The following is a 27,007-nucleotide window of genomic DNA, read 5'->3' as shown; positions in this document are numbered from 1 at the left end:
GAGGAGGGGAACACGTGGGTGGGTGGAGACTCTCGGGGGTCCCTCTGGGTAAGGAACTGTGGAGGGTAGTGGGCAGTCTCCATGGCCTTACCCAGGTCTGCTTTGGCAGGATGGTGCCCCTGCCCCCGCCTGTGGCTCCCAGCTGTCCCTTCCAGCCAGAGGAGTCACCTCACCTGGAGGTCTCACCCTGGGGCTGGGGGCGACCCCACAGCAATGGTTGACTGACCTGAGTTACAAAAGACCATCCCTCTTCCTTCAAGGTGGAATGATGATAGCGGGCTTTATCCCGAGGTAATCTCCAGCAGAAATCCCGCGTTATCTTCTTCCTTCCTCTGCCCCATCCTGCATCACTGGTCCCTTCTTCTCAGACCACTCAGTAAGCGACATGTGTCCACATCTCAGTCTCAGTCTGCTTCCTGGGAACCGAAGCCAAGTCAAGGGGTATTTGTGGGAGTCACAGGATGAGATCCGATGTGCTCTGGCATGGACCCTGGCCCTCCCTTTCTCAGATTTGGGGACTCCGGCTTCCAGAACGAACAGGTGCTCCCAAAGCCCAGGAACGCCAATGTTCACGCAGTCCTCGGGGAGGCCTGGTTTCTACGTGGTAACTGCCGGAGGGAGAGTGTGTTGGGGTCTGGCCTCCGGGAGTGGCCGCATCTCAACTCTGGGAGTAGGCGGTTAGAGGGTCTGAGTCCTGGTTCCCTGGACTTTGGAAACCGCACCCCACCCCCCATCCCGCCTGGGGACTGTCCTCAAAGGTTTTGTGATCTGCAGAGCAATAGTCATTTCAGACACCTGTTAGGTGGCTGGTGGGGTAGATGCCTGTGAAAACACTGCACCAAGTGTATCTAATTTGCATGATAGTTTGTGGGAACTTCTGGTTGGAAGAAAAAACTCCGCAGCAATAATAGAGCCAGTGAGGTCATGATGAGCACCAAGACGGCAACAGTAAGGTTCCAACTTCCTTAACGGACCTGAGCAGTCCTGCGCAGCCCGCCCGCTCCCGGAAGGTTCTGTGTGTGGCTTTCCCAGGGGACCAAGATCTGTCACAGTGGTCGGTGAGGAGGGGAGAAGCGGGCACTTTATCTCCGGATCCCCCCTTTATAAAGACTTCTACATTCTCCTCATCATTGCCACCATCCTCTTCAACACCTGCCCCCACACCTGCCCCAGTTCCCCGACCTCCCAGCGCCAGGAAGTTCCCCCGCTTCTCTGGCCTCAGATCAGCCTTTCTGTTCCCTGCAGGGTCAGCCTTGGGGGGGCATCAAGGATTCCCTGCAGGGTCAGCCCTGGGGGGAGGCATCGCGGAGGGAACCTGCATTTTTCACAGCAGCTACAGGATGGAGCCTGTCACAGACGCTCAGCGTAACCACTCGGGGAAGCCGAGCCCTCTTCCTTCTTGGCTTCGGGACTCTCCCACGGACTGGGGACTTGCTGCCCGGAGCGCTCACTCTCACACAGCAGTTCTCTGCTTTACGCTGAACTGGAACCTCGAGTGGCCCCCGCCTCCTGCACCCACTTCCTGGCCCCTGATGATCCTCATCGGAAAATAGTAACAGGTGTGGAAGCTTCTGAGGCCTTGCTACGGTCCCTGGGGGTTCTCAGGAGAAACTCCACAAGGAACACATCTCCCACCGTGACCGGAGAGGCCCTGCAGCCCCTCCTCACTCCCTCCCTGCTTGGCGAGGCCTCTGGGGGTCTCACATCCAGAGGGGACGCCACAGACGGCCAGGCTTTGTTTTCCTGACTGGATTTTGAGTGCAAGAAGACAAAACATCCAAATGTGGGGAAAACATTTTCCTCTGAGGTCAGACGCAGCCCAGCCCTGGAGGCCAGACCCCAAGAGTCTCCACGGCAGTTCCTCCAGGAGGCCAGGTCTTCCCCGAGGACCGCGTGAACGCCTGCGTTCCTGGGCTCCCAGAGCACCTGTTCCTTCTGGAAGCTGGAGTCCCCAGGTCTGAATCTCTTCCCCTGCCATCGCTGGCTTTGCCAGTTTGCACGTTCTACACAGAGGTTAAGTCAGGGATTGCTTCCATCCCGGCGCACAGCCGATGATCATGTCTCACCACTGACACTTAAATTCCCTCTACATTTTAAGTGCAAAAAAATATTTAAAGTGCAAAAAAAAATTGAAATTTGTTGAAAGTAATTTCTGAAAGGGAAAAGAAAAACAGCTATTTTGCTTCACTTCCTCGTACAAGCCTCTCCTAGTTTCTGGTGTTCTGCAGTCTGTGCTCGCAGAAAGGGCTGAACCCCGGTGATAAAACAGCCGCTGGACGGGGCATCCCAGCACGTTCTTTGCCCCTGATTGGGGGGCATTTTGTTTCACTTTTCTTCCATTTTTCTGTGTTTTTAGATTTTTAACTGTGAGCAGGAATTTTACAGAATGTTTGTGTCTTTGGAGAGAAGCAGGGCTACCTCACATGTGGGCCCCCAGGAGACCCCAGTGGGAGGGGCGGCTGCCTCTGCAAGGTCAGTGTCCACGGTTACAGCCGCCAGCCTCACCTGGTGTCTGGATGGGCCAGGGAAGCATCCAGAGTGCATGTGGGAAACACAAAATACTGAGGGTGCAGGGATGTAATCCGGGAGCGGGGAGACACCTCGGGAAACCAACTCTGCTGCAGAATTTCCTTTATTTGAGTCAGTGATGAGAAGAGGTATGTGTGTGGCGGGGGAGGCTCAGGGTGAGGACAAAGCCCCAGCTTCAGAATGAAGGGACATCCCTGCCCTGGAACCACTAAGGGACAGGGGCCAAGGAAGCTTGGGTAGGTCCAACCCAGAGGGGCCGGGGGCCCCCATCAGGGAGTTGCCTTCCTTCAGGGACCCCAGGTTTCCACCCTCACCCGGACTTCAGAGGCCCTGTAGGAATGTGCAGGGTGTGGGGGACAGAAGGCCTCACTTGGGAGAGGAAGAGCTTCCACCCCAGGGCTATCTTCAAGGACAGGAGAGGTTATGAAGGGGGTCTTGAGGGTCTTGCTGCCAGTTCCTGCTTTCTTCAAACCTCCAGGATGGGGAAGGACAGACGCCAGAACTCCTGGGGATCACCTTTTTCAGGGATATTTGGTAGTCTGAGCCATCTACCCGGAAATCTGCTTTTCCTTTGCAATGCAGTGGAAAAAACCTGATATTCGGGGAGCAGAGAGCTGGGGAGATAGGTTTTCGTTGCCTTGTTCTCAAGCACACGCACCAGCACACGCACAGCAACACGCACGCATATCCAAGATGGCGGGGTCACAGGGACGCTGGGTAGGAAGGCATGTGGAGCAAAGATGGACCCAGTGTTCAACCACGTCCTTCAGGTGGGAGGCAGGTGGCTTTTTCTGACGGCCTCTGGGCCTTTCTACTTGGTTTATAGCTGCTTCAGGTACTCCAGGATGTCCAATCTGACGGTGCTGATGGGAGCCTTGTGGAACCAGCGCATGACAGGGACCCCGTTGGGCCCCACCAGGAACTTCTCAAAGTTCCAGCGGATGTCGTGGACCTTCATGGGCTCCCAGAACAGCTGGTCTGGTGAGCCCAAAAGATCCGAGGTCGGAGGGCAGGAGTTCTGGAGCAGAGAGATGAAAAAGAGAAAAGGTTTTTTTTTCCCCCTGTGCTTCTGTAAGGTCCAGTTTTATCTGGAGCCCCAGAGTACTCACCATCCACGTGTCAACATGTGAACCCCCGACGTGCCCCCAGTGAACCACACATTTCAATGCAACATCACCAGTACAACAACCAAGAGCTAGACAGTATGACAGAAAATACTCCTCCCTTCCCAGTCTGCCTCTCCCATGGTTACATCATGGTGCTTCAGTAAAATAATAGCTTCTGTTTTCTTTGCCAAGTCCTACCATTTCTATAGCTTTGGTTTTCTTACCCGAAAAGAGAAATGGTTCGGTTTAGAGTTGCGGTTCCCAGAGTTTGGGGCTGCATAGGGTGGTAAAGGTTTAGTAACTATTTTCCGGAGATGAATGTAGAATAACCCACATTTATTTTGACAGTAAGAAAAATCAAAAGTCTACCTAACTGTAAAATTTAAAATTAGCAGACTTTGAAAGGATTAGGTCGAAGAAATATCAATAGCATCACCATTTTTGAGCAACAGAAATGGCAATTTATAGGATTTAACAAATAATTTAATATCAGAATAAATGACGGTCTTTTAGATTCAAGGAGCTGAGCTTTGCGAAAAACTCCCCACATTGCCTTTTTTTTTTTTCTTCAGTTTGCAATGGATGGGTGAAAATTTCAACGGGGACCAGACTTGTTTGGCAGACCAGCATGTGGGAACCTGTGGCCTAAGAGAACCTGGGTGGTTCTAAGACTCGGTGACGCTAAGACAAGTTGCCATACGCACTCTACGTTATGAATTCCATGAATTCCATGTCCGTCTCCCTGACTGGAGAGGAGCCTCCAGGGAAGGGCTGGGCCCTATTAGCACTTTTGGGCTCCCAGTGGGCAGAGATCCTCATACCTATGGGGATTCCATAAACGACCACCGAAGAGTGAATCGCTACCCTTCAGTAAGGGGCGCTGGTCCACATCAGGACTGTCACAGGTTACGTTTCCTGTAGTTGAAGCTCAAGCCTCACCGTGGACATTGCCATGATTCTTGAACTTATCTAGGCATTTCTTTCCAAGGAGTCCAACCTCGATCCAAAACGAGCCCCATGCTTTCGGGGCATCTCTGCCTATGACCAACGCCTGCCAGGTGTGTGGGCACTCACCTTCAGGAAGGTAAAGACCTTCTGTTCGTTTTCTCCATTCACATCCCCTTTCTCAAAGAGCTGAAAGCTGGGGACGAAGCCGCCACCTGGACGCACATACCTGCAATGAACCAGCGTGTTCCCAAGAGGGCGCAAGTTAGGACAAGGAGGGATGGCGAAGGCCACCATAACTCTACCACAAAAGTTAGGATAAAGAGGGAGACACGGAAGACAGGGAAGGTGAGGAAAGAGAGGTCTCTGGGAGTCAGGACGTCATGCATTATGGAGCCAGTAGAGACTTCCAAGAAAACTGGAAGGCATATTTTAAGGTCAGGATCCCGATTCATTTTTATTGCCCACATTCCTGCCGTCGTCCCGTACTTCTTTTCCATTGGACATTCCCCTCATGTCATTATCAAGGAGCTCAAGGCAGAGCGAATGCTTGAGCACGGCCAGCAGGCAAGTTTGCACGCAAAGCTTCACAATGATGTTTTTGGACCCAACGATCCACCACCCACCCTGGAAGTTTCCAGAGGAAGCCGGCCTCCAGGCAGAAGGAGGAAGGGAAATCCTGGCAGGGTCTCTGCAGGGTCCCAGCAGGCACTCACTTGAGCCCAGAAAGGATCTCTGAGTTCTTTCCTGGTTCTTGTTTTCCAAACTGGTTGCACGGAAAGCCCAGCACGACCACGCCATAGTGCTTCAGCTCGTCCTGAAGTGCGTTCAGTTCTGTGGGAAGACAGCAGCATGGGCAGACTGGCCTGCAGGCCACCCTGCACAGGGAAAGACCACTGGATGGATCCATTGATCATATGAATAAACTGAGGACTATGAGCGAGAAGTTCAAGGTTACAGAGACTGAGGAGGCAGAGCAAGAAGCCGGAACGGAAGTTTCCAGAAACAGACCCAAACAGCGGCCATTGTTCTTGTGTGGTGGTTCCCGTAAGTGGCTCTGCTGCGTCATCCAGTGGGGGTGCTTGTTAGAAAGCACAGGTCGGTTAGCCCTGTGGGGCAGGGGTGAGGAAAGGGGCAGGGGCGGGGGCCTGTGTGATTCTGAGTGGAAGTAAGATTTAAATGCCACTGCCCCCTTCCTTAGTGGTAGACTGACTGACTGGTCAAAAATTTTCAAGGCAAAGGCAAACAAAATGGACAAGCTACTCACCCCCCACGATGCCCCATGACCACACACCTGATGCCCAGGCCTCCTCCCAGGAGCACTCTCGGGTACTGTCACCTGGGCGCAGAAATTCAGAGCCTGGTTCCAGAGCATTCTCTCCCCTCTTGTTTACTCTGCTTCCTTGGAACGCTCACGGGGATTCCAGACCACAAACTCCTGTGCTCTCCTGCTGCCAGAAGCTGCTGACTTGTGTCCAGACCCTGCCAGCATCTCATCGTCAGCCACTCTCAGTCCCCACGTATTCGGTCCGCATTACCAGTGCCAGTCAGTCCACGCAGACTCCGCCCTGTGCTCTGCCGCGGCTGCCTCCCCCCAAAACCTCTTCTTAAGTGACAGTGCCTTCCTGTTTGTGTATGTTTCTTCAGCGACCGTCCGTACTCACCTTTGTCTTTAACCCTCAAGAACAGTCCCTTCCTGTGGCAGAAACACCTAGCCGATCCTGGCTCTAATGCTTCGGCGGATTCCTTTAACTCTCTCAATTTCCCCAACTGGAGTAAAGTGTGAATGAGACGCTCTTTACGATTCTCATGCGCTAGTTTAATAAATTACATCGCAGCAACAGAGTGGAAACTATGCCTTCGAGTAGATGAGGAAACTCATCACGCACTGATACACAATAACATCCAAGATGCTTGATTATGTGAAAAAGCAAGGTGCGGGACTGCACGTGTGTATTCGTGTATTTCTACAGGAGAGAGGTATCTGCCTGCATAGACATTAGAGGTTTATGAAAGTCTACACCCTAAACGGATAACAGTGGTTTCCCAAAAAGAAAGAAATGTGGATGTTTGCACTGTTAAAGCCTTTTGTATCTTTTACATTTTAAATGTTGTGAATACAGTCCCTTTTCAGAACAAATTTAAATTAAAACTGAACATTTAAAAGCAGATTCTCATTCCACGGAATTGCTGTTTATACATCACAACTTTGTTTTTGCTTTTTTAATTTAAGTAGGCTTCATGCCCAGTGTGGGGCTTGAACTCATGACCCTGAGATCAAGGTCACAGGCTCTACCAACTGAGCCAGCCAGGCACCCCTAAACGTCATAACTTTTAAACTTACTATATTGTTTCCAATTTAACTGTTTGAAGGGAGAAAATTGCTACTTGCTAAGTGATATTAAACTGTTATTTAGGCTCTTATAATTAGATCCTGAGGTGTTGTAAAAATTAAGTAAAAATTTAGTCTGTAGCTTTTCAGGGTTTTTCCTAGGGCCAATTGTACATAAAAAAATAATAAATATAAAGTGACCCCCCCCAAACTATTTTAAATGTAAGATCTTTTCATAATCTGTGCTTTTGAGAGTATCTTTTTATACACAATTTCACCACTAAATTTAAAAAGTCTTTAGAGTCCCTTGGTGAATGTGAACCATTTTTTTTTGTGGTTCTTCGAAAATTAACTAATTATAATATATATAATATACTTTTATGTTACATATAACTATATAATTTAAATATTATATTTAATTAAATTATGTACATTATATAATTATATACATATAATTATAATATATATTAGATATAATTATAAAATTCATATAATTTTGCCTAAATCAAGCAGCCCCGTCCGTGTTAGACCTTGTAGGCTGCTGTAACAAAATACCATAGACCTAGAAGCTGATGAACAATAACAGTGTATTGCTCACAGAACTGAAAACTGGAAGCCGGAGGTCATGGTGCCGTTGTGGTGGTTTCCGGCAAAGACTCTCTACTCTACAGACTGCACACTGCCCGGCTTCTCCCTGTGTCCCCCCGACAGTGCAAGGGCTGGGCGTTCCGTGGGGTCTAATCCCTCCATGGGGGCCCCACCCTCGTGACCTTCTCCCTGTGTCCCCCCACGGTGCAAGGGCTGGGCGTTCCGTGGGGTCTAATCCCTCCATGGGGGTCCCACCCTTGTGACCTTCTCCCTGTGTCCCCCCACGGTGCAAGGGTTGGGTGTTCTGTGGGGTCTAATCCCTCCATGGGGGCTCCACTCTCATGACCTCAGTACCTCCTGAAGGCCCCATCTCCTATCACCATCATATTGGGCATTAGGATTTCAACATATAATTTTGGGGGGACACAAACATTCAGACCATAGCACCTGCTAAGTATTAATTTTAAAATATCAAAATTTAGAGGCACCTGGTGGCTCAGTCAGTTAAGAATCTGCCTTCAGCTCAGGTCATGATCTCATGCTTTGTGAGTTCAAGCCCTGTGCCGACAGCTCAGAGCCTGGAGCCTGCTTTGGATTCTGTGTCTCCCTCTCTCTGCCCCTCCCCACTTGCACTCTCTCTCTCTCTTTCTCAAAATAAACATTAAACAATAAAATAAAATAAAATAAAATAAAATAAAATAAAATAAAATAAAATAAAATATCAAAATATAGTGAACCACGTATCTTAGAGATGAGGTTGCAATGTACTTAAATTTAAGTGGTGTTAAAAGAGAAAATTCCTGGGGGCGCCTGGCTGGCTCAGTCAGAAGTGTGTGAGACTCTTGATCTTGGGGTTGTGAGTTCAAGCCCCACATGGGGTATAGAGATTACTTAAATTAAAACTTAAAAAAAAAAAAAGAGAAAGTTCTTGGATTTCTTATTATTGAAGTTTCATTAAGACAAATTGATGGGAATAAAAAGAAAAAAGGACAAATCGATGGGACTTTCTATTTAAAAATTTTTAAAAATTTATTTATTTTGAGAGACAGAGAGAGAGAGAGAGAGAGAGAGAGAGAGAGAAAGCGTGAGCAGGGAAGGGGCAGAGAGAGGGAAAGAGAGAGAATCCCAAGCAGGCTCCACACTGACAGCATGGGGCTCGATCTCACACACCACGGGATTGCGACCTGAGCCGAAATCAAGAGTCGGACGCTTAACCAACTGACTAAGCTGCCTAGGCTGGGCGCCCAGGAAATTTGTTTTTGATCAGTTGAATAGATATCAATGTGGACATGTCAACATGTGAAACATTCTTCTTAAAAGCTGTTCCTGTATTATTTTGATTCCGTTCTTTGTAGCGTTTGATGCACTTAACCTTTTGAATTAACCTTGAAAACAAGCATTTTAAAAAGGCAGAAAAATTCTTGGTGTGTCAGAAACTGCATTTATCTCTACTGCAATCCATCTAAAACTTTAAATAACCACGTCTGGACCAACAGGGAACCCAGAGTCTTCCCCAGGAGCTCACGGAAAGAAAGAATCCACCTCAGGCGTGGCAGAAGGTCGGGCCAGGTTTGGAGAGATACAGCATCTTCCCAAACGGCCACCACACCAAAGATCATCGCTTAGAAAACCACATCTCCCTCTTGTGTCCTGTGGCAGTGCCGTGGAACCCGAGTGTTTTCCAAAAGATCAGAGATCAGTCCTCTCTGCTGTTGTCACCAGCGGGCAAGAAAGACAGAGGCGGCCCCTGAAAGCCAGGCTCTGGCCTGGGAGTCCAGCCACGGCTTGGCGTTTCCCTGGTACAGTTACACAGGACATCAGTGTCGCACAACACGGGACCACGAGGACTTAAGACAAAACAAGACCGCTCCATAATCACATTGTCACACAGACAAAACATGAACCCTGTCCAAATCGCAAAATGCCCCAAATTTCCCTATTCTTGTCAATGTAAGGGACTTCTGCTTCTTCACTGGCTACAGTTTTAGCCTTATTTTATCCTCCTACCTCATAGATAGGATCTACTGAGACAAATTTTTTTTTAATGTTTGTATATTTTTGAGAGAGAAGGACAGAGCATGAGTGGGGGAGGGGCAGAGAGAGAGAGACACACACACACACAATCTGAAGCAGGCTCCAGGCCCTGAGCTGTCAGTACAGAGCCCGACACAGGGCTCGAACTCGTGAACAGTGAGATCATGACCTGAGCTGAAGTCGGACACTTAACCGACTGAGCCCCCCAGGTGCCCCTATGAAGGTGTATCTTTTTTTTTAATTTTTTTTAATGTTTTATTTTATTTTTGAGACAGAGAGAGACAGAGCATGAGTGGGGGAGAGGCAGAGAGAGAGGGAGACACAGAATCTGAAATAGGCTCCAGGCTCCAAGTTGTCAGCACAGAGCCCAATGCGGGGCTTGAACTCACAGACCGCGAGATCATGACCTGAGCCAAAGTTGGACGCTTAACCGACTGAGCCCCTCAGGCGCCCCTATGAAGGTGTATCTTAATCATTGTCACAGAACTGTCCCCACTTCTTCACTTCCTGACAGCATCCAGTTCAGGGCAAAGCTTCCACCCCTTGAATTCTGCCCCAGAGCACCTAACACAAGCCCAGATTCTCAAATAAGTTCTTTCCAGCACCTTCTTACTGAGGAGCCCCATGGTTCCCCACAGTAAATGTTCTACCTCAGGGCGTCGAGGAACAAACCACCTCGTTTGGTGACAGGTACGTTCCTGGCCTCTGACTGCATCTTCGGGAGAATCTTATTTCTCAGATCTGGAGATAATTCTGTTGGCCCCCAAGGAGTAGAGTGGTGGCAGGACTGAGGGGGACGGACGCATGTGATCACCACCCCCTCCCCCAATGGCAAATTGGGAAAACCTCTGGAATTAGGATGTGGCCATCTGACAAAGCTGGTTCCAAAAGAATTGAAACACGAGTTCTTACCAGGATACTGAGCTGTCAAGCCACAGTAGGAGGCCACGTTGACGAAGAGGACGACCTTGCCCGCGTACTGCTTGAACTGGATGTAGTCCCCGTCACTGAGCGTGAGGGCACCGTACTCGTAGATGGTGCCTGTCACCCCCGTATAGCAATCCATCTGGAATGTAACAAAAACAACCATAATGAGATGATATTGACATAAACAATGATCCCCAACACCCGTGGATTTTTGCAAAGTGCTTGACGGTCTTTCATGCAGTACCATGGAAGTCTAAGAACTGAGGACATTTTTTCCAGCAATATTTTTAGTTATGGCGAGGCCACCACTAGAATGTGTGTCTTGTAAGTGACATTCCTTTTTGTGTGTGTGGGGGGGGGCTGTCTGGCTTCGTCGGTAGAGCATGTGACTCTTGATCTTGGGGGTGTGAGTTTGAGGCCCACATTTGGTGTAGAGATTATTTAATTTTTAAAAAATGTTTACTTACTTTTGAAGGAGAGAGAGAGAAAGAGAGACAGAGCATGAGTGGGGGAGGGGCAGAGAGAGAGGGAGAAACAGAATCTGAAGCAGGCTCCAGGCTCTGAGCGGTCAGCACAGAGCCCGACGCGGGGCTCGAACTCATGAGCCATGAGATCAGGACCTGAGCTGAAGTTGGAGGCTTAACCGACTGAGTCACCCAGGTGCCTCAGGTGTAGAGACTATTTGAAAATAAAATCTTTAAAAAAAAAAGTGCCTGTATGTGCATGTGTGTATGTTTGTATGTGTGTGCATGTGTATATATGCGCATGCACATATGTGTAGGCACACACATGTGCATTTATGTGCACGTGTGTGTGCATGCATGTGAATGCATGTGTGTATATGTCTGCATGCATGCACACATGTATGTATGTGCACACGAACATGTGTGTATGTGTGTGTGCACGTGTGACGCTCTAGCCGTCCCTGGAAGATCAGTACGAGTGTCCCCTGTGCTCTGACACTGCACACTAACACCATGCTCCAGTCATCCCAGCCCTTCTAGAGTTTGCTTAAGAGATCTCTGCGGTTTTACATCCATTTTTCATCTATACGTTCTTAAACTGTGATTTCCTTCCCCCAGAGCTGGGCCAATAACGTGTTCTCCATCTGGGTCCCATGGAGGCCGTGCCCAGAGCCTTGCCAGTGCGGTGCCCACTGCTGCAGAACTCATCTTTCTTGCCCCCTGTTGTGGACAGCCGTGACTGCTCCTGGATGAAATGGGACACAGGGGAAGGAGCTGCCCACCCACAAGCAGCCGTGTTCCAGGCAGACCGGGCCGGATGACAGGCTGGACTGCTCTTGTCTGAGGAGATGTCAGACCCCCGGAGACTGCACAGAAGTCAGAGGATTCTAGAACAATGGAGCGGGAGCCTCCAGGGATCTGGTCCATAAAGGACGGCCTGGAGCAGTAAGGGGACCGCCTATGGACGAGCTTCCGCAAGGAAAGGCCACATGCTGTCCACTTCTCGAGTCTGTAGCTGCTTCCTCACTGTCCTGGAGGAGGAGGTGACCCTGGGCAGGCGCCTTCTCTAGGTGTCCGCCCGTTCGTCCACACCGGAGCACACACGTTGATCCAAACGTCTGGGAACGCTGGCCTCCGAACGCCCCTAAGATGCTGTCATCCGTGCGCCTGTGTTCCTGTGCCTCTGCCTTGGCTCCACGCAAACCCTTCCTACTAGTTGCCTTTTTTGCTACTTAACTTAAAACATCACATGGAGGGGCGCCTGGGTGGCTCAGTGGGTTAAGCGACCAACTTCAGCTCAGGTCATGATCTCACAATTGGTGGGTTCCAGCCCACATTGGGCTCTGTGCTGATAGCTCAGCGCCTGGAGCCTGCTTCGGAATCTGTCTCCCTCTCTCTCTGCTCCTCCCCTGCTCATGCTCTCCGTCTCTCAAAAATAAACAGTAACACACACACACACATACACACACACTGAAATCGTTCCAAGAACTGTGATGCGTGCACCTCTTGCCTTCACGCGACCTTACCTCTGGGCTCAACAACAACTCCCGGCTTTTGTCTCTCACGTGGGTATCACCCCGTAAGTGGGATACAGAACCCCAAGAAAGCCGTACACTTGAAGGGTGGACCTTCCCAACTCCAAGGTGAGTTCTGCTCCAGTCTGAAGGGATCAGGATACCCTAAAATGCAGCCGTTTATTCAGAGGATGGCTTTCTACCGCTGCGAGTCCACCCCAACCAGGCGGTAGTGGCTGGCACAGACCGGATGCCTCCCACAGGTTGCGTCTTGTCCTCTCAGAGAGGGGAAATGCTCTTACAACAGCTACCAGTCTTTGGGCATTTTATATGCGTCATCTTACACATCACAGGGACCCAAATGGCAGAGCGCTCAAAGTGGTTTGCGGACCTAGACAAGTATCACCTGGGGACATATTAGCAACGGAAGTTCCTGGGTTCTCCCGAGACCTGCGGAATCGGAAACTTTGCGGGTGATGGGAGAAGAACGAACAAAGGCCGAATTTTGCTGTGGCTCGCAGTCTCCAGGCAGGGCTCCCGAGGCATGTAGACCGTAACACTCCTACAGCTCCTGCGAGACTTCCTCTCACGTTTTACCACTGCAGCTTTGCTCTGGTCAGTGTGACTTCACTAACCACAAACACCCCCCTACATATACGTTAGCAATTGTCACCAAACATACGGATCAATACACATCTGGAGGGTCTCAGGACTGAGGTCTTACTAAACAGTAATAACTAACCTTATCGTAACAGCAGCTCGCCCCTCAAGGTCTTGGAAGCCTTGCTTCCAAATTCCTGACCCTTATGCTGTCCCCCAACCTCCTGTGATCAGTCACTCCTCACAACCCCAGTGCAGCTCTTCCTGTCCCCGGGTCCTGTCCCTGTGCTATAATAAAACCACCTTTCTGCACTGAAAACGTCTCAAGACTTCTTTCTTGACTGTTCATGGGGGGCCTCCCCTCTGGTTGTTGTCTGGGGGTCCCTGCACTTTACCACGGTATTCTCCACCTTCTACAGACCAGGGGGAGGCCAAGAAAAAGGGACGTAACTGGTTTAAGGCCACAAGTGAGGCTGTTTTTGAATGAATTTGTCTGGTTTTAAAGTTCAAATCTGCCGGTACCTCAAGGCACCTACGGAGTCCCCACCCTGTGTCCTAAGGCTCGTACACACATGTTTTACAGGGTGGCTGGTGACCTCCAGTGTGGGGACTTCGGGGCATCAGGAGCTTTGCGACCTGAGAGCAAATCCTCCTCCTCTGGTACAAGCTTTGGACCCCCACCCCACCCCCAACCGCTGCTCACCAGCCCACGTCCCCTAAAATTACATTGGGCCAACAAATACTGGCCTTGTGTGTTTTATTATTCCCCGGGAAAAAGAAGCCCCTGTTCCCTGACCCTGACGCCCCAGAGTGCATCCCGGCATCAGCTAGCTCTTTTCCCACGAGCTCCAGACCACGGGCGCGGCGCCCAGGCAGCCTGGGTCCCACCTGCGGTGGCACCACCGCCCGGCAGGGGGCCGCTCAGCAGGGCTCCGGACACCTCGGCCTCGGACGAGGCCCCGCAGGCCAGGTGAGTCGTCGGGCGCTGCGGTCCGCTGGGTCCCCAACGGGACACTCACCCTCATGGTCTGCGGTTTCGAGGCCGGCTGAGCGAGGCCTCCCAGGAACAGGGGGAAGAGGCACGAAGCCCAGAGCGGCGGGGCCATGGCCGGTGCGCACTCGCCCAGGAGGCTCTGCGCTGCCCCGGAGCGTCGGCCCCTTTTGAGCGCCCGGCGGGAGCGGGGCGAAGGCGCGCCCTCCAATCGCAGGGCGGCGTGCACGCGCGCACACACACACACACACACACACACGCACGCGCACGCACCTGCCCCCTCCCCTCCTCACTCTCCCTGTCCCCTCCCCGCTGCCCCTGCACGCTCCTCCTCCCCTCGCCTTCCCCGCTCCCCCTGCCCGCTCGCCCCTCCCTCGCGCCTACCGCCCTCCGCTAGCCCGGGTGCATCCGGGAGACGTCTTGCACCTGTTCTGGCGCACGTGTCCGGGCGGGTGGCGGCGGAGGCCACTCTCTGGGACCGGGAAGTGCCGTCCCCACCCTCTCCAAGTGACCGGCCGCCCCTAGGTGCTCCCCGCATTCTGGAAGTGAAGCTGCCGCCACTGAATCAGAATCTGCTTTTTCAAAAACGAGCGTCACGTGGTTCGTGTGCGGAGTAAAGTTTGAGAAGCGCAGTCCTGGAGGACGGTACCTCTCGGTCCTGTGTCCCAAACCTCCTTCAGTAGTCACGGCGCACTGTGTTTCCTAATGACGCAGTCTGGCCGCGGGGCCCGAGTGTCCCCCGGAGAGGACCTCGTTCGCGTAGGTGGCGCAGCCGGGGGCGGTGGGGTCACACCTGCAGGGCGGTCGCGGGAGAGAACGACCTACACTGTGAGTCCGGAGCGGCCCTGGGCTGGGGTCTCTCTCTGTAAAGCACCTGCCCGCTTCCTCCGAAACACCTGTCATTGCGAGGCCCTAACCGACACCGGGCGGGGGCGCTGCAAGGCGTGTGACTGGGTGGAGAGGCGCCCTCACCCGCTCTCCCACCTGCTCCCGCCGGTTTGCCCGCCGGCTCGGCTCGGCTCGGCTCGGCTAAAGACCCCTGTGAACGGAGGTGCTAAGTCCTTCCTTCTCGGCTATAAGCCCTTTCCTCCCCGCCTCTGCCAGGATCACCCGCGCGCGCCTCTGCGCCTGACCCCGAGGCTGGCGAACTCTCTGGAAAGACACGCTTCCCGTCGGCTCAGATCTCCCGGCTCTTCTCAGGGGCCTGTAAACTGGCCTGGTCGCTGATCCCTGTTCCAGCCTGCAGGTCCCCAGGACATTTGCAGCAGCTGAGCAGAAGGCTCCCTCGGGGGGGGGGGGGGGGGGTGCAGGCCTACACGCACTCCCAGGCTCTCCGGCCTCTCCCCGCTCTCAGCCCCCAAATAATGGCCCAACCGCAGACTATGAGGTGACTATGAGGTGCCGGAGACCATTGAGTTCAAGACCCCTGTGCACCACTGACCAGCTCCTTGATGCAGAAAAGGCTCAGGTCTCTGAACCTTAGTTTTCTCATCTGTAATATGGGCATAATAGTGTCTACCTGCTAGGCTTCAGCAGTGCTGATAACGATACAGGACTGAGCCCAGCGCCTGACACGGGCAAGCAGCCATTCACACACTCCTCTTCGTGCTCGAGGAACCTGAGGCTGGAGGGAGGTCACCAGCGGGTCATGGTGAGATGAGAGCAAACCCGGGGTTCCTGTTGTAGGCCCCTTGGTCTTCTCCCATATGGCTCATCAGTTGTGACTAAATGCCCACCATCTCTCATGGGGACATTTGCTCATCATACAGTAACCCTCCCTTGAGTGGTGAGGACCCTTCATCCCAGATCATCAGTAGGGCCGATGGCCCCAAACCCCAGCTCCCCAGGTCTCGTTCCAACATTCCTCGTGGACTTTCGAGCGCCTTGGGTTGGGGCCTCCAGCAACCAGGAGTGAAGGTGTGGGGCGCACACCAGGCAGGATGCACCTGTCTCCGGTCCACCGGAATGAATGTCAGGGCTCCATTTCCCTTCTCTCCTCCTTCGGAGCCTGCATCCTGACCTGCTTCCAGGAATTTTGCTTTGGTCCATCCCTTGTCTCCTTCCTTCCAGAGTCTTCTGTGTCCGTCTTCCTCCACGCTCCGCCTCTGTTGTATGATCTGCTGGAGATCAACTTTGTTGACACCACTCTTATGTTGAAAATGCTTTGGTTCCTCCCTAATTCCTACACCTTTAATTTGAAATTCTATGGAGCACTCCAGATTTGACATCGGCCCAATTTCTGGGCCTATCCTTCACTCTGTAAATACTACGTTTCTGGCAGATTGAACTTGCTCCATCACCCCAAGTCCACCTATCAGGGTGTTGATTCTTGACCTCTTAGGTAAAACCTGGGCCAGTACTTTGGGATCGTTCCTGAAAGGTTTCTTGATAGATTAGTTACATATTTTTATCAAAAATAATGGGACACAGTTCTATCAAATAAGACTTCAGAGGTAACTCTCTGAGGCCTGAGATACTAATCAGGTCCTAAAGAGCTTGACCAGGCCTTGAACTGGACCCAAGATCAGGTCTGCTAAAGCCTAGGGCAGAAAAGGGTGAGACTCAGATCAGTTTGTCTCAATCGCTGTTTCTGTGACCCAGTCAGGACTGAGCAGTTTACAGGACATCGGGAGGGGTCCTGGGGTGGGGGTGGGGGGCAATGATCTGCTCCAGATGATAGGGAGGGGTCCTAAGGCAGATCAGTGATCTGCCCCAGATCATAGGGTGTTATGGGCTGAATCATGTTCCCCCAAAAGATATATTGAAGCCCTAACCCCCTGGACCTCAGAATGTGGCCTTATTTGAAGATAGGATTGCTGCCAGTGTGACAAGTTGAGGTCATACTAGAGTAAGGTGGGCCCCTAATCCAATGTGACTGGCGTTTTTTATAAAAGGATGGCCATGGGGCGTCTGGATGGCTCAGTCGGTTAAGTGTCAGACTCTTGATTTCGGTTCAGGTCATGATTGCACGGTTCGTGGGATCAAGTCCCACATTGGGCTGCTCGCTGATATCATGGAGCCTGCTTGGGATTCTCTCTCTCTTCCTCTCTCTCTGCCCCTCCCCCACTCACTCCTGCTCTCTCTCAAAAAAAAAGAAATGTTACTTGGCTTCAAATCTAACTTTTTGTTTGATTTTAAAACTTCTTTGACTTCTTTAAATGCACTAACAACACGTATTTGGATTTTGAGAAGAGTGATGATTTTGCTGTTACATTTCTGTCCAAGTTCATGACTACTACAGCCTTACCCTTGAGGATGCCTCAGATCCAGGCTGGCTGTGGCCTTCAGGAGGGCCGCTGGTCCTGAAACTGTGTCCTCGGGGGCCCTGCCACCATTGCCAGAGATCCCACCCTCATCTGCTCCGAGAGATCATTCTTGTGTTCAGTGAGACAAAGGAAACAACATGTGCAGGGGAACGTGCCCTTTCCCAGGTGAAGCCGACGTCCACTATTCCCACCCTCATGTTCCAGGGAGCACCCCCGTGTCCACGCACAACTGTGGGCGCTGGAGACCCCGTGGCAGCCACAAGAGTTAACCGACTCGTCCTCCATAGACCCACCGCTCCCCAGCAAGGCGATGTCCCAGAGCCTCTGTGAGTCTGGCCTTCCTCCTCCCTGGGAAGGAAGGGACACTGCAAGCCAAAGCCTGTCACCTGGGCAGGGATCTGGGACTATGAGATGAACATCTTCACTGCCTTTGACACTTTGTATCTTTTCATTTCTCCACATCTTTTGGGTTGTTTCCTTGTTTGTTTATTTTGAGGAAGAGAGAAAGCAGGGGAGGGGCAGAGGGAGGGAGAGAGAGAGAGAGAGAGAGAATCCCAAGCAGGCTCTGAGCTGTCAGCACAGAGCCCATCGCGTGGTTCGAACCCACAAACCGTGAGATTATGACCTGAGCCTAAATCAAGAGTAGGATGCTCAGCCGACTGAGCCACTCAGGTGCCCCCATATTTCCACATCTTTTAAGAGGAGGCCACCAGACCTCTTGGTGATTTAATTTGACCAGATTTCACCTTGGGAAGACTGGAAAGAGAAAGTATTGACTCGGAAACCTCTAAAATTTTAATGCTTGAATATTTTAGCTTCTTGAATTCATATATGGGCTTTCAGAGGCCCAGAAAGTGGAGCGATTGCCCCTCTGGCCTCGGGTGGCCTTACCTGAAAAGCAAGCACTGGTCTCTGTCCCTGTGCCATCAGGTCAAGTCAGGGGCCACAAAGGGAAGCTGGGAAGTGTCACCTCTTCCAGGGGACTCTCCACCAATGGTTCACGCCAAGTTCTGGCCTGGGAGGTCCCTGCAGCTCCCAGCCTATGTTGGGGCAACTCGTCCTCTCTCTGGACACGACCTGCAGGAGCAGAGTAGAAACACAGGCTTCAGAAGGGGCGGCAGAACCAGAAGGGGAGAAGATAGGAGAAATAGAGCAGTGGTGAGGGGAGAGGGGACATCAGGGGGGTAGGGGAAGGAGCGAACAGAGTACGAGGAACAGAAAGGGAGGAGAATCAGTCTGCATCAACTCCCTGTTTACTGAGTGGCAGGAATATTTAGGTAGATTTTCTTATGAAAGCATCACCAGAATAACCATAAGGTTAAAAATTTCTCCGTGTTATAAGTAAGGATATAAATACAGAGTAAAAACAAATAGCTCCCCAAGTTCCAGGCCGAGTAATATGTCGAGCTGGGACTCACACTCAAGTATGTTCTGATCCCAAATCCGGACCCTGTGGTAACTGAAGTAACGGCCCCCAAAGATTTCAGGTGTTAATCCCCGGAACCCAGACGTTATCTTATCTGGCAGATTTTGCAGATGTGATCAAGTTAAGGATCTTGGAATAAAGGGATTACCCCGGATGGTCTGAGTGGGCACTAAATACAATCACACACATTCTTAGGGGAGGGAAGCAGGGAGATTTTGCTAAGAAGACAGGACAGATACGACAACGGGAGCAGAGGTTGGAGCAGCGCCAGGAAGGGGTCACGAACCTTCTTCCAGTTGCTCTTGACGTGTTCCTCCTTCTGAGCCCTTACCACAAGCAGCCTTTCATATCTCTGTTTCTGCAACAGTGAGGTAAGGCATTTTGGGCTTTTTCTATCATGAACCTCAAGATTCTTCGAGTCTCCACACATTGTCCAATTCCAAAGCCACTTTGAGATAAATATAAATAAATATAAATATATAGATAAATATATAGATATATCCCTCTTTATATCTACATTTATCTCCTATTAAATATGTAGATATCTAAAAAATAAATATATAGATATCTGTATCAATGTAGGTGTATTTATGTTTGTGTATATATGTATAGGTAGAGAGACAGAGAGGGAGGGAGGGCGATTTATTATAAGGAATCGGCTCATGTGACTGTGGAGGCTGGGAAGTCCCAAGATCCGCTATCAGCCGGCTGAGAACCGGGACAGCTGATGTAGTTCTAGTCTGAGTCTGAAGGCAGAAGACTGGTGCTCCAGCTCGAAGACAGGCAGAGAGAAAGAATTCTTTCTTACTCAGCCATTTTTTTTTTTTTTTTTTTTATGTTTAGACTTTCAACAGATAGGATGAGGCCCACCCACATTGTGGAGAGCAATCTGTTTTCCTCATGCTGCCAATTTAAGTGTTATTCCCGGAGCACCTCGGTGGCTCAGTCGGTTGAACGTCTGGCTGTTGGTTTTGGCTCAGGTCATGATCTCACGGTTTTGTGGGTTCGAGCCCCGCGTTGGGCTCTGTGCTGACAGTGTAGAGCCTGCTTGGGATTCTCTCTCTCCCTCTGTCTCTCTGCCCCTCCCCCACTCACGCTATCTCTGTCTCTCAAAATAAATAAATAAATAAATGTTACTTTCATCTGAGTGATGAATCACTAAATTTTACTCATGAACCATTATTACACTATATGTCAACTAACTTGGATTTAAATGAAATTTAAAAAATTAAAAAATATGTATATATGTCACTCTCATCTGGAAACACCCTCACAGACACACTCAGAAATAATGTTCACCCAAAATATATGGGCACCCCATGGCCCAATCAAGTTGACACATAAAATTAACCATCATGGTGAATGTATTATGAAGATTGACAATGTGGACAACATCTTTTTCTTTATATATTTAGATAGGTAATGTCTATGTTTAATCACAACAGTAATATACCATATAATTATATAATTCAAGAGATTGGATATAGTGTTATAAAATTCTAAGGTCTTTACATTGCCAAGAAAGAGGGTAAAATGAGGCAGATTAACTATTTATGAATAGAATCTGAATGATATATTCAGATATATATCCCGGATGCATATATCCCGGATGCATTTTGTAATCTCAAAGAATGTTCAAAGTGTATATAATCATCAACCTTATGGGAGTGGGGGAGGGGGAATAAACATATACCAAATAGTTCAAAAGAAAACTAGAATGAGAGAATATGGGATATAGAACAGAAGAGACAAAATAGACACCTAACACAGAAAGATAAATAATGCTTGGAAGTAAAGGGTAGAAGTTACTAAGCATAAATAAACCAAAATAAAATTTGCTATGTTGTTTACAGACAAGGTAGACTTTAAGGCAAAATGGATAACAAAGGATTTAGAAAAATTTTTCGTACTGATTAAGCATATAATTCACCAGGAAGATATAATTACTGTAAGTTTGTAAGCACCTAATAGCAGAACTAACAATATATAAATTAAAAATTGACAGAAACTGGGTCACCTGCGTGGCTCAGTTGGTTAAGCATCTAACTCTCAATCTCAGCCCTGGTCTTGATCTCAGTGTTGTGAGTTCAAGCCCTGAACTGGGCTCTGTGCTGGGTGTGAAGCCTACTAGAAAAAAAAAAGTTACTAAAAATTGACAGAACTCTACAGAGAAATATACAAATCTGCATATAGTGGAAAACTCTAAGATACTTCTTTTAGTAACAGAAAAAGCAGGAAAAACATGAATAATGGCATATGAGATTTAATCAGCACAGTTATCAAATTAGACCTAGCAGACATATATAGAACACCTAACAACTGCAGAATACATATTATTTTAAAGCGCACATGGAATATTTACAAAAACTGACCATATGCTGGGCTATAAACCAACTATAAATTTGAAATGAAATGAAATTTGAAATTTGAAAGTATACAGATCTCGTAGAGCAGAGTAACAGGATCAACCAGAAAAGCCTGCTCGTGCATTCCTGCTGACCTACAACATATTTCCACGCATCTGCTGTGCGTGTGATTCTACTTCTTAGATTTCTAGCAAAGACATGCTTTCGAACTATTGTCTCCTTGTTCTTAGCATGCTGAGCCTTGATTGGTCTAGGTCCCCAGGAAGCCCTAGCATATGCATAGATGAGCATACAGAGGCTTTCTACACAAGCTTTGCTTGTACGAGGTCACCAGTTACGGAACTGTCCTGGGCACCACACTTCGATGCCACAGCACACGTACAAGCACGGAATGTTACTTCTGTGCACTAGCTCTCAGAGCTCGGAAGGCCTATATGTGTGTGTCTCTTTCAGTGGGGGCAGGTAGGGCCTCCCACAGGCATAGCCGCGGACTTACAGTTTTTCCAGCTGTAGCCTGAACCACTAGCTCAGGACCAGAGAGACACTCTGAGCTTCTAGGGGTAGCTGTATTTGTTTCAAAGGCTCTGAATACATTGGGAAATGGAAAAAATATTTGGCCAGAACATCCACTCTCAATTTCTGGATGAAACTCATGTCTTTAGAGGAAAAGATTTTCTGTTCCTGCTATTTTAAGCAAACCTAACATCGCTATAGACATCAAGAGTATTGAGGGGTCGGGAACCCCTTGGTGTTATAACCGTAGTGCGCAGCGTCATTTTTCTAGAGAGCGAGGAGTCCATATATTTCAACAGATGTGTAAAATGGCTTATGTGCGGCCAACCAGATCTATGAGCTATTACTCTAAGACATCTAGAGGTCTGCCTATTCATCCGACGAGTGTTTATTAAGCTCCGAATGAATCAAAGCAGGTGACTTTTGGACAAGCTGGACAGAGTGAGCTGCACTCAGGCCGTTTACACCTCATGGGTAGGTAGACCATAAATCGATGTATGCTCGTTTCATGGAATAAACAAGAAAGCTGCAGAATTTGAGAAGCCCTGGAAAGAAGACCACAGATGAGATCACACAGCGTAACCGGGAGGAGTCAGAGGGGGTCCCTCCATCCAGGGGACCCGGGAGGTGAGACCTGGGACACGGCAAGACTTAGTGAGAGGCAGCGCCGGGTGGAGGTGGCTGGCAAGACCCAGAACAGACCGGAGCGGCTGGAGGATGCGAGGGCTCCGACTCCGGGGCGCCTCGTGGTCATTTGGATTCTGGACGTTCTCTGAGCAGCCTTGGGACCTGCAAGCGGGAAAACACCGTGTCAGATTTAACCAATATTTTTACAACGTTCACTCTGCCGGCTGCATCGTAAAGGGCTTGTGGGGGCCCGAATCGAGGCTGACAGATGACAGATCATTTCTGCCTCCTTTCATGAGTTCATCTAGTTTCTCTGCGTTACCGGCTCGCTCGGTTCTTGACCCAGACGTGTGGAAGGATGGAGACCCGACACCAGAGTGGGGGCATAGTTCATAGGGCTGCTACGTACCGTTCACGCAACAGAGAGAGCGGGCCACTGCGGAGCGACAGTGGGACCGGCCCCGGAAGCTCTAGCCGCATCCTCTTAAATTTGCTTTGTGTACGAGCAGATTGGGCTTGGATTGACTTGTTTGACCGGCAGCTGGTGGGTGCATCACACTTTGGCTTGGAGCATGCGCCTGCCCCTGATGCATTGTTCTAATTGTATTTATTCACGCAGTGCGTATTTATGGGTTTCTAACGAGCTTTTGCTGTGACCGGAAGGGCAAGTTGTACCTTTTGTGCGCATGCTCAGCTCTTGGAGCTCGCCCCCCCCCCCCCGCCCCGCCCCCGCTGTGGCTTCTGAGCCGGCTCTGCGGTTAGGCCTTTCCTGTCCTGTTATTCCTTGGAGGTGGCTCGGAGGTTGTGGCCCGCACCTGCTTTATCCCTCCTCACGCACGTCTAACTACCTGCCTCATAATTCAACAAATACCTACTGGAAGCCAGCTTACATCTTGACGCTCTTCCTTAGAACATGCTCTGATGTATTAATTTACATTTTTATTTGTTCTGTCCGCAGGTAGAAACGCTATTTCAGGTCTGATTCGATCAATATAAAGCACATTTTTTGGAATACTGTGCACTAATCAATATAGTCCAAGATAGCATTCTTTTCTCTAATATCCTTGGAACACTATCAGTTCACTCATTTTTATTTTTTATTATTCACTTTGGCCTTAATGTCAACCAAAAGTCAGTCTAAGTTTATATGAATTGCCATTTTGAGATTGGTGCCCATTTTAGTTTACCCACCCAGGCAATTGAACTTTAAAAAATATTTTTTAATGCTTATTTATTTTTGATAGAGTGTGAGTGGTGGAGGGGCAGAGACAGGGAGACACAGGATGCAAAGCAGGCTCCAGGCTCTGAGTTGTCAGCACAGAGCCCAACACGGGGCTCGAACTCACAGACCAGGAGATCACCACGTGAGCCAAAGTGGATGCTTAACCTGACAGCCAATCAGACGTCCCTCCCCACCTGTTCCCTTTCTGCTATAATTTAGCTTGAACACACACACACACACACACACACACACACACACACACAGGAAGTTCGTGGCAAGGCTAGTCACAAATGTCTGGGAGGTCGTGGATTCTCCTGGGTGCCTGCACCAGTAGGAGATGGAACTATGGAATTCATGTTTCCTTCACAGCAAGCTCCAGATGGCATCACAGATTTCTATTAACTTATCCTGATGCAAGATTAACCCTCCTCCTCAGAGTCCGGGGCGGGGGAGAGGGATCAGCCCCGACTGCCCACCGATCCGGGAATGGCTTCGAAACGGCTTCTTGTCAACCTGGTCCCTGATGCCTAACTCACTGAGCCTTGTTCTGTCTCCCATTTGTTTCCATTTCTACACTCTATACCCTTCGCTGTCTATGGCTGCTGTCTCTTTCTCTCCCTGCCTGTTGTGTCCAGGGACAAAAGTTGGGATTTAGGGCTTAAACAGAACTGGCTTTGAGTTCTTTCTAGCTATGCAATTTTGAGCAATTTTAATTTGTATGTGTATTAGTTTCTTCTTTGTAAAAGAACATAATAACGATGACTTTTAAAATAAACGTTAGTGAGAATTTATACCTAGAAATGCCTGGCACAGAGTAAGGACTTAGTGACTACTCACAAAAATCCCACTATTTTTCTGTCTTCTTTCTTCCTTCCCCTTCCCTCTCCATTCATGTCTTTTATTTACCCTCTGTGCTATTCCTTTTCTATCCATTAATTTTAAGAAGCCGCCTTCCCAGCTTGTTACCTTTGATTAAATATTTTCTATGGAAACTCTCAAACACACGCAGGCAGCAGGGCGAAGAGTATCATTGATCTCATATACCTCCTACTTGCTTCAGCCGTGATCAGCACATTTCCCGGCCAATTTCATCGACATCCACATGTGCCCCCAGCCCTCCCCCCTTGCACAGACACACGGAATGATTTTGATGCAAACTCCAAACATCATATCACTGCATCTGTAAATACGTTCTGCCTCTCTTGATCTTAGGCAGAAAGAGAGCCAACCTTGTCCCTGGGTGTCCCTGGGGTGACTGCAGGGGTTTTCTAGGTCAAGTCCTGGTGTTATCCTGGTGCCCTCAGACCCTTCATAGGGTGCCAGAGGCGAAAGGGTGATAGAGAAGCCAAGTGGTCTCAACCGCGAATCTGTTCTGCATCCGATCTGATTGCAACGTGGATAGACAGTTGTGGGGGTACGGTTGTAGCTGTGTCTGGCCCTGGCCTGGTGGCTTGGACCGGCCAGTCTTTCTACTTTACTGAGCATCTGGCTCTCACATATACAGCTGTGGCCTGGAAAACCTATATGCCACAGGAGAACTCAAAATCCACAGAATTTCTTGATTCTTACTTTTGCTTCCCAATCGCCTAGGGGTAACAACTGATCAATTCAGCTTCGGAGGAGCTCAGAATCTCTCTCAAAAGCTGAGACAAAAAAACTGAGAATGTCGCCTTAGAAAGGACTTAGGTGATTTTTTGATTTATAAATGGGTAAACTGAGGTCTAGGGAGGTATTTTCTCAAAGCCTCACAGATCTGGGACGTCATTGGTGATGGCCGCAGGGCATGATTGTTGACAAAGGGCATCTTTTATTTAGCATATTTATTCTTTCCCTGGGAGCAAGGGCCTGAGGCACAGACTGCAGAATCTGCAGGTGGGAGGGCTCTGGTTTCCAACCGTGTAGGTTCCTCAGGTTCCGGTAGTTGTGCCAGGACACGGAGCTCTCTCCCACGCCCTCCCCCAGCCCATTAGAGCTGGAGTAAGAGACAAGAACACCGCCTTGGGGAGCACACACCCTTCCTCTCACTGCCTCCCACCCTCACCTCCAAGCAGCAGAGCTCTCCCTGGAGCAGAAAGCTGGGGTCAGTGACACGGCCGTGTGCCAGGCCGCCTGGCTCTGGGGAAGTCTCGGGGCCACAGTCAGCCCAGACCAGGGGAGAGTCCCAGACCTCAGCAAGTTTGGGAAAGGAAGTCAGCAGGTTAAGAACACGTGTGGATGAAAATTAAATGCAAAAGGACTGTGGTCTCTCTGGGACTTTCCTCCATTCCCAAACATGTTTTATGGGGAATTGAGCTAAGAGTGGAGAGACAAATGGATTTGAAATAAAAACTCAAACTTTTGGTCTAGGTCTACACTATTCTGACACTGCCCAAGTCATGTCCCCTGTCTGAACCTCACTTTTCCATTGCAAATTCGAGCAAGGAATGCGTGTCCTATCTGCGTAACCGGCTTGCTGGGAGGGCTAAATGGAATCACTGATGTGAAGGACATTTGTGAACTACAAATATTACATAAACATATGCAATATTATTTTAAAGTTGCAGATTTAGGGATAAGTCGTATGCCTCACACTTGCACCCAGAGTAAAGAAAATCCTGGAGGTCTGAACGGGGATCCCAGATGCCAATGGAGATGATCGAATTCAGGGAAAATATTCAAGTAAAACTAAATGGGGACCAAAATCTCTATGTGAGGTCTGCGTTGCAGAGGCTGGGTTTGAATCTGGGATGAAGAGGTGGACAGCATCTCAGCAAAAGCTGAACCTGTTTCCTTTATAACCAAAGGAACCAAACTTCTGTTACTTTTAATTAAAACACAAGAAACTTGCTGTCGATTTTCAGGCAGGATCAAGTCAGTAACAGAAGTGAGGATGGGGAGTCTGGAGGTTTTATTTAACTGCCGCTCATTAGCTGTGTCACCTTGGGCAAGAAAGTTCTCCTCCAAGGAGTCCTTGCTCAAGGAAAAGTTGGAGTCTGAATGGGAAAAGTAGGCAGTGGTTGAGACAGAGTGATTTCTGCCACCCTGTGTGGGGTGAGCTGAGGGCAAAGTACAGGTTATAGCCTCCCCCCATCTCCCCCCCCACCCCCACCCAGGTGGGACATGTGTTTCCTTGAACACTCCTGGCTGTCCAAGAACAAAAGAAAGGGGTTTAAGTGCTTGCCATGGTGATGTGGGAAACTAAGGCAAATGAAAAATTAAATTCCCTTACTGCCTACAGCCCATCGACAAATCCTCAAAACTGATAGAATGACCTCCCTCTACGGGGTCAGCTGCCTCAATGATGACACTTCGCTGGGGGCAAAGGGAACCCTGGCTTAACATTACCGTGACACCCCCCCCCCCCCAGGATCCTGCAAGTCTACTTCCTTTGTCTTAACCGCCCTGAGATACATGCTGGCAAACATACTCCAAGCATATGCAACCCCACCTTACATCTGAAGGGTCTCATGACTGAGGTTTTACTAAACGGTGGTAAGTGGCATTTCCCTAGCAACACCAGCCCCTCAAGGTCCTGGAAACCCTGCTTCCAAAATTCCTTGCAGACTTACTCTACCCCT

At 49.6% G+C, this 27,007-nt stretch overlaps 1 protein-coding gene and 1 long non-coding RNA gene across 6 annotated transcripts; both read right to left on the bottom strand.

The window, feature by feature from the left end:
• Window positions 1–2,591: 2,591 nt before the first annotated feature.
• GPX6 (glutathione peroxidase 6) lies at window positions 2,592–20,781 on the bottom strand. Of its 4 annotated transcripts, XM_007092718.3 has the most exons (7): window positions 20,740–20,781; window positions 19,009–19,170; window positions 18,188–18,373; window positions 10,447–10,600; window positions 5,297–5,414; window positions 4,710–4,809; window positions 2,593–3,547 (listed from the first exon to the last, which is right to left on the bottom strand). In XM_007092718.3, exons 3-7 carry the CDS (start codon window positions 18,221–18,223, stop codon window positions 3,350–3,352), a joined length of 606 nt encoding a protein of 201 aa, XP_007092780.1. In that variant the 5' UTR covers window positions 18,224–18,373; window positions 19,009–19,170; window positions 20,740–20,781; the 3' UTR covers window positions 2,593–3,349. The 4 variants fall into 4 exon arrangements, with proteins under 4 accessions (XP_042841382.1, XP_007092780.1, XP_042841383.1 ...); XM_042985448.1 differs by lacking the exons at window positions 18,188–18,373; window positions 19,009–19,170; window positions 20,740–20,781 and adding an exon at window positions 11,712–12,207 and having other exon boundaries at window positions 2,592–3,547; XM_042985449.1 differs by lacking the exons at window positions 18,188–18,373; window positions 19,009–19,170; window positions 20,740–20,781 and adding an exon at window positions 14,059–14,186.
• Window positions 20,782–20,969: 188 nt separating this feature from the next.
• Window positions 20,970–22,923, bottom strand: LOC122238492. Of its 2 annotated transcripts, none has more exons than XR_006217423.1 (2): window positions 22,638–22,923; window positions 20,970–22,390 (listed from the first exon to the last, which is right to left on the bottom strand). It is a non-coding gene; the product is annotated as an uncharacterized LOC122238492 (long non-coding RNA). The 2 variants fall into 2 exon arrangements; XR_006217422.1 differs by lacking the exon at window positions 22,638–22,923 and adding an exon at window positions 22,551–22,598.
• Between the last annotated feature and the right edge of the window lie 4,084 nt (window positions 22,924–27,007).

The sequence above is a fragment of the Panthera tigris genome, chromosome B2 (assembly GCF_018350195.1).
Source record: "Panthera tigris isolate Pti1 chromosome B2, P.tigris_Pti1_mat1.1, whole genome shotgun sequence".
In the NCBI taxonomy this organism is placed as follows: Eukaryota; Metazoa; Chordata; class Mammalia; order Carnivora; family Felidae; genus Panthera; species Panthera tigris.
The sequence above is the reverse complement of the archived record's forward strand: the minus strand, read 5'-3'. Positions and strand labels throughout refer to the sequence as shown.

Excerpts from the sequence above, each read along its gene's own strand:
- GPX6 (XM_042985448.1), bottom strand. The coding sequence starts at position 11,852 with ATGGACCAGATCCCTGGAGGCTCCCGCTCCATTGTTCTAGAATCCTCT. Across the intron at positions 10,601-11,711 it reads TGCCTGGAACACGGCTGCTT|ATGGATTGCTATACGGGGGT; the intron begins GTGGGTGGGCAG and ends GTTACATTCCAG. Across the intron at positions 3,548-4,709 it reads AGGTCTTTACCTTCCTGAAG|AACTCCTGCCCTCCGACCTC; the intron begins GTGAGTGCCCAC and ends TCTCTGCTCCAG.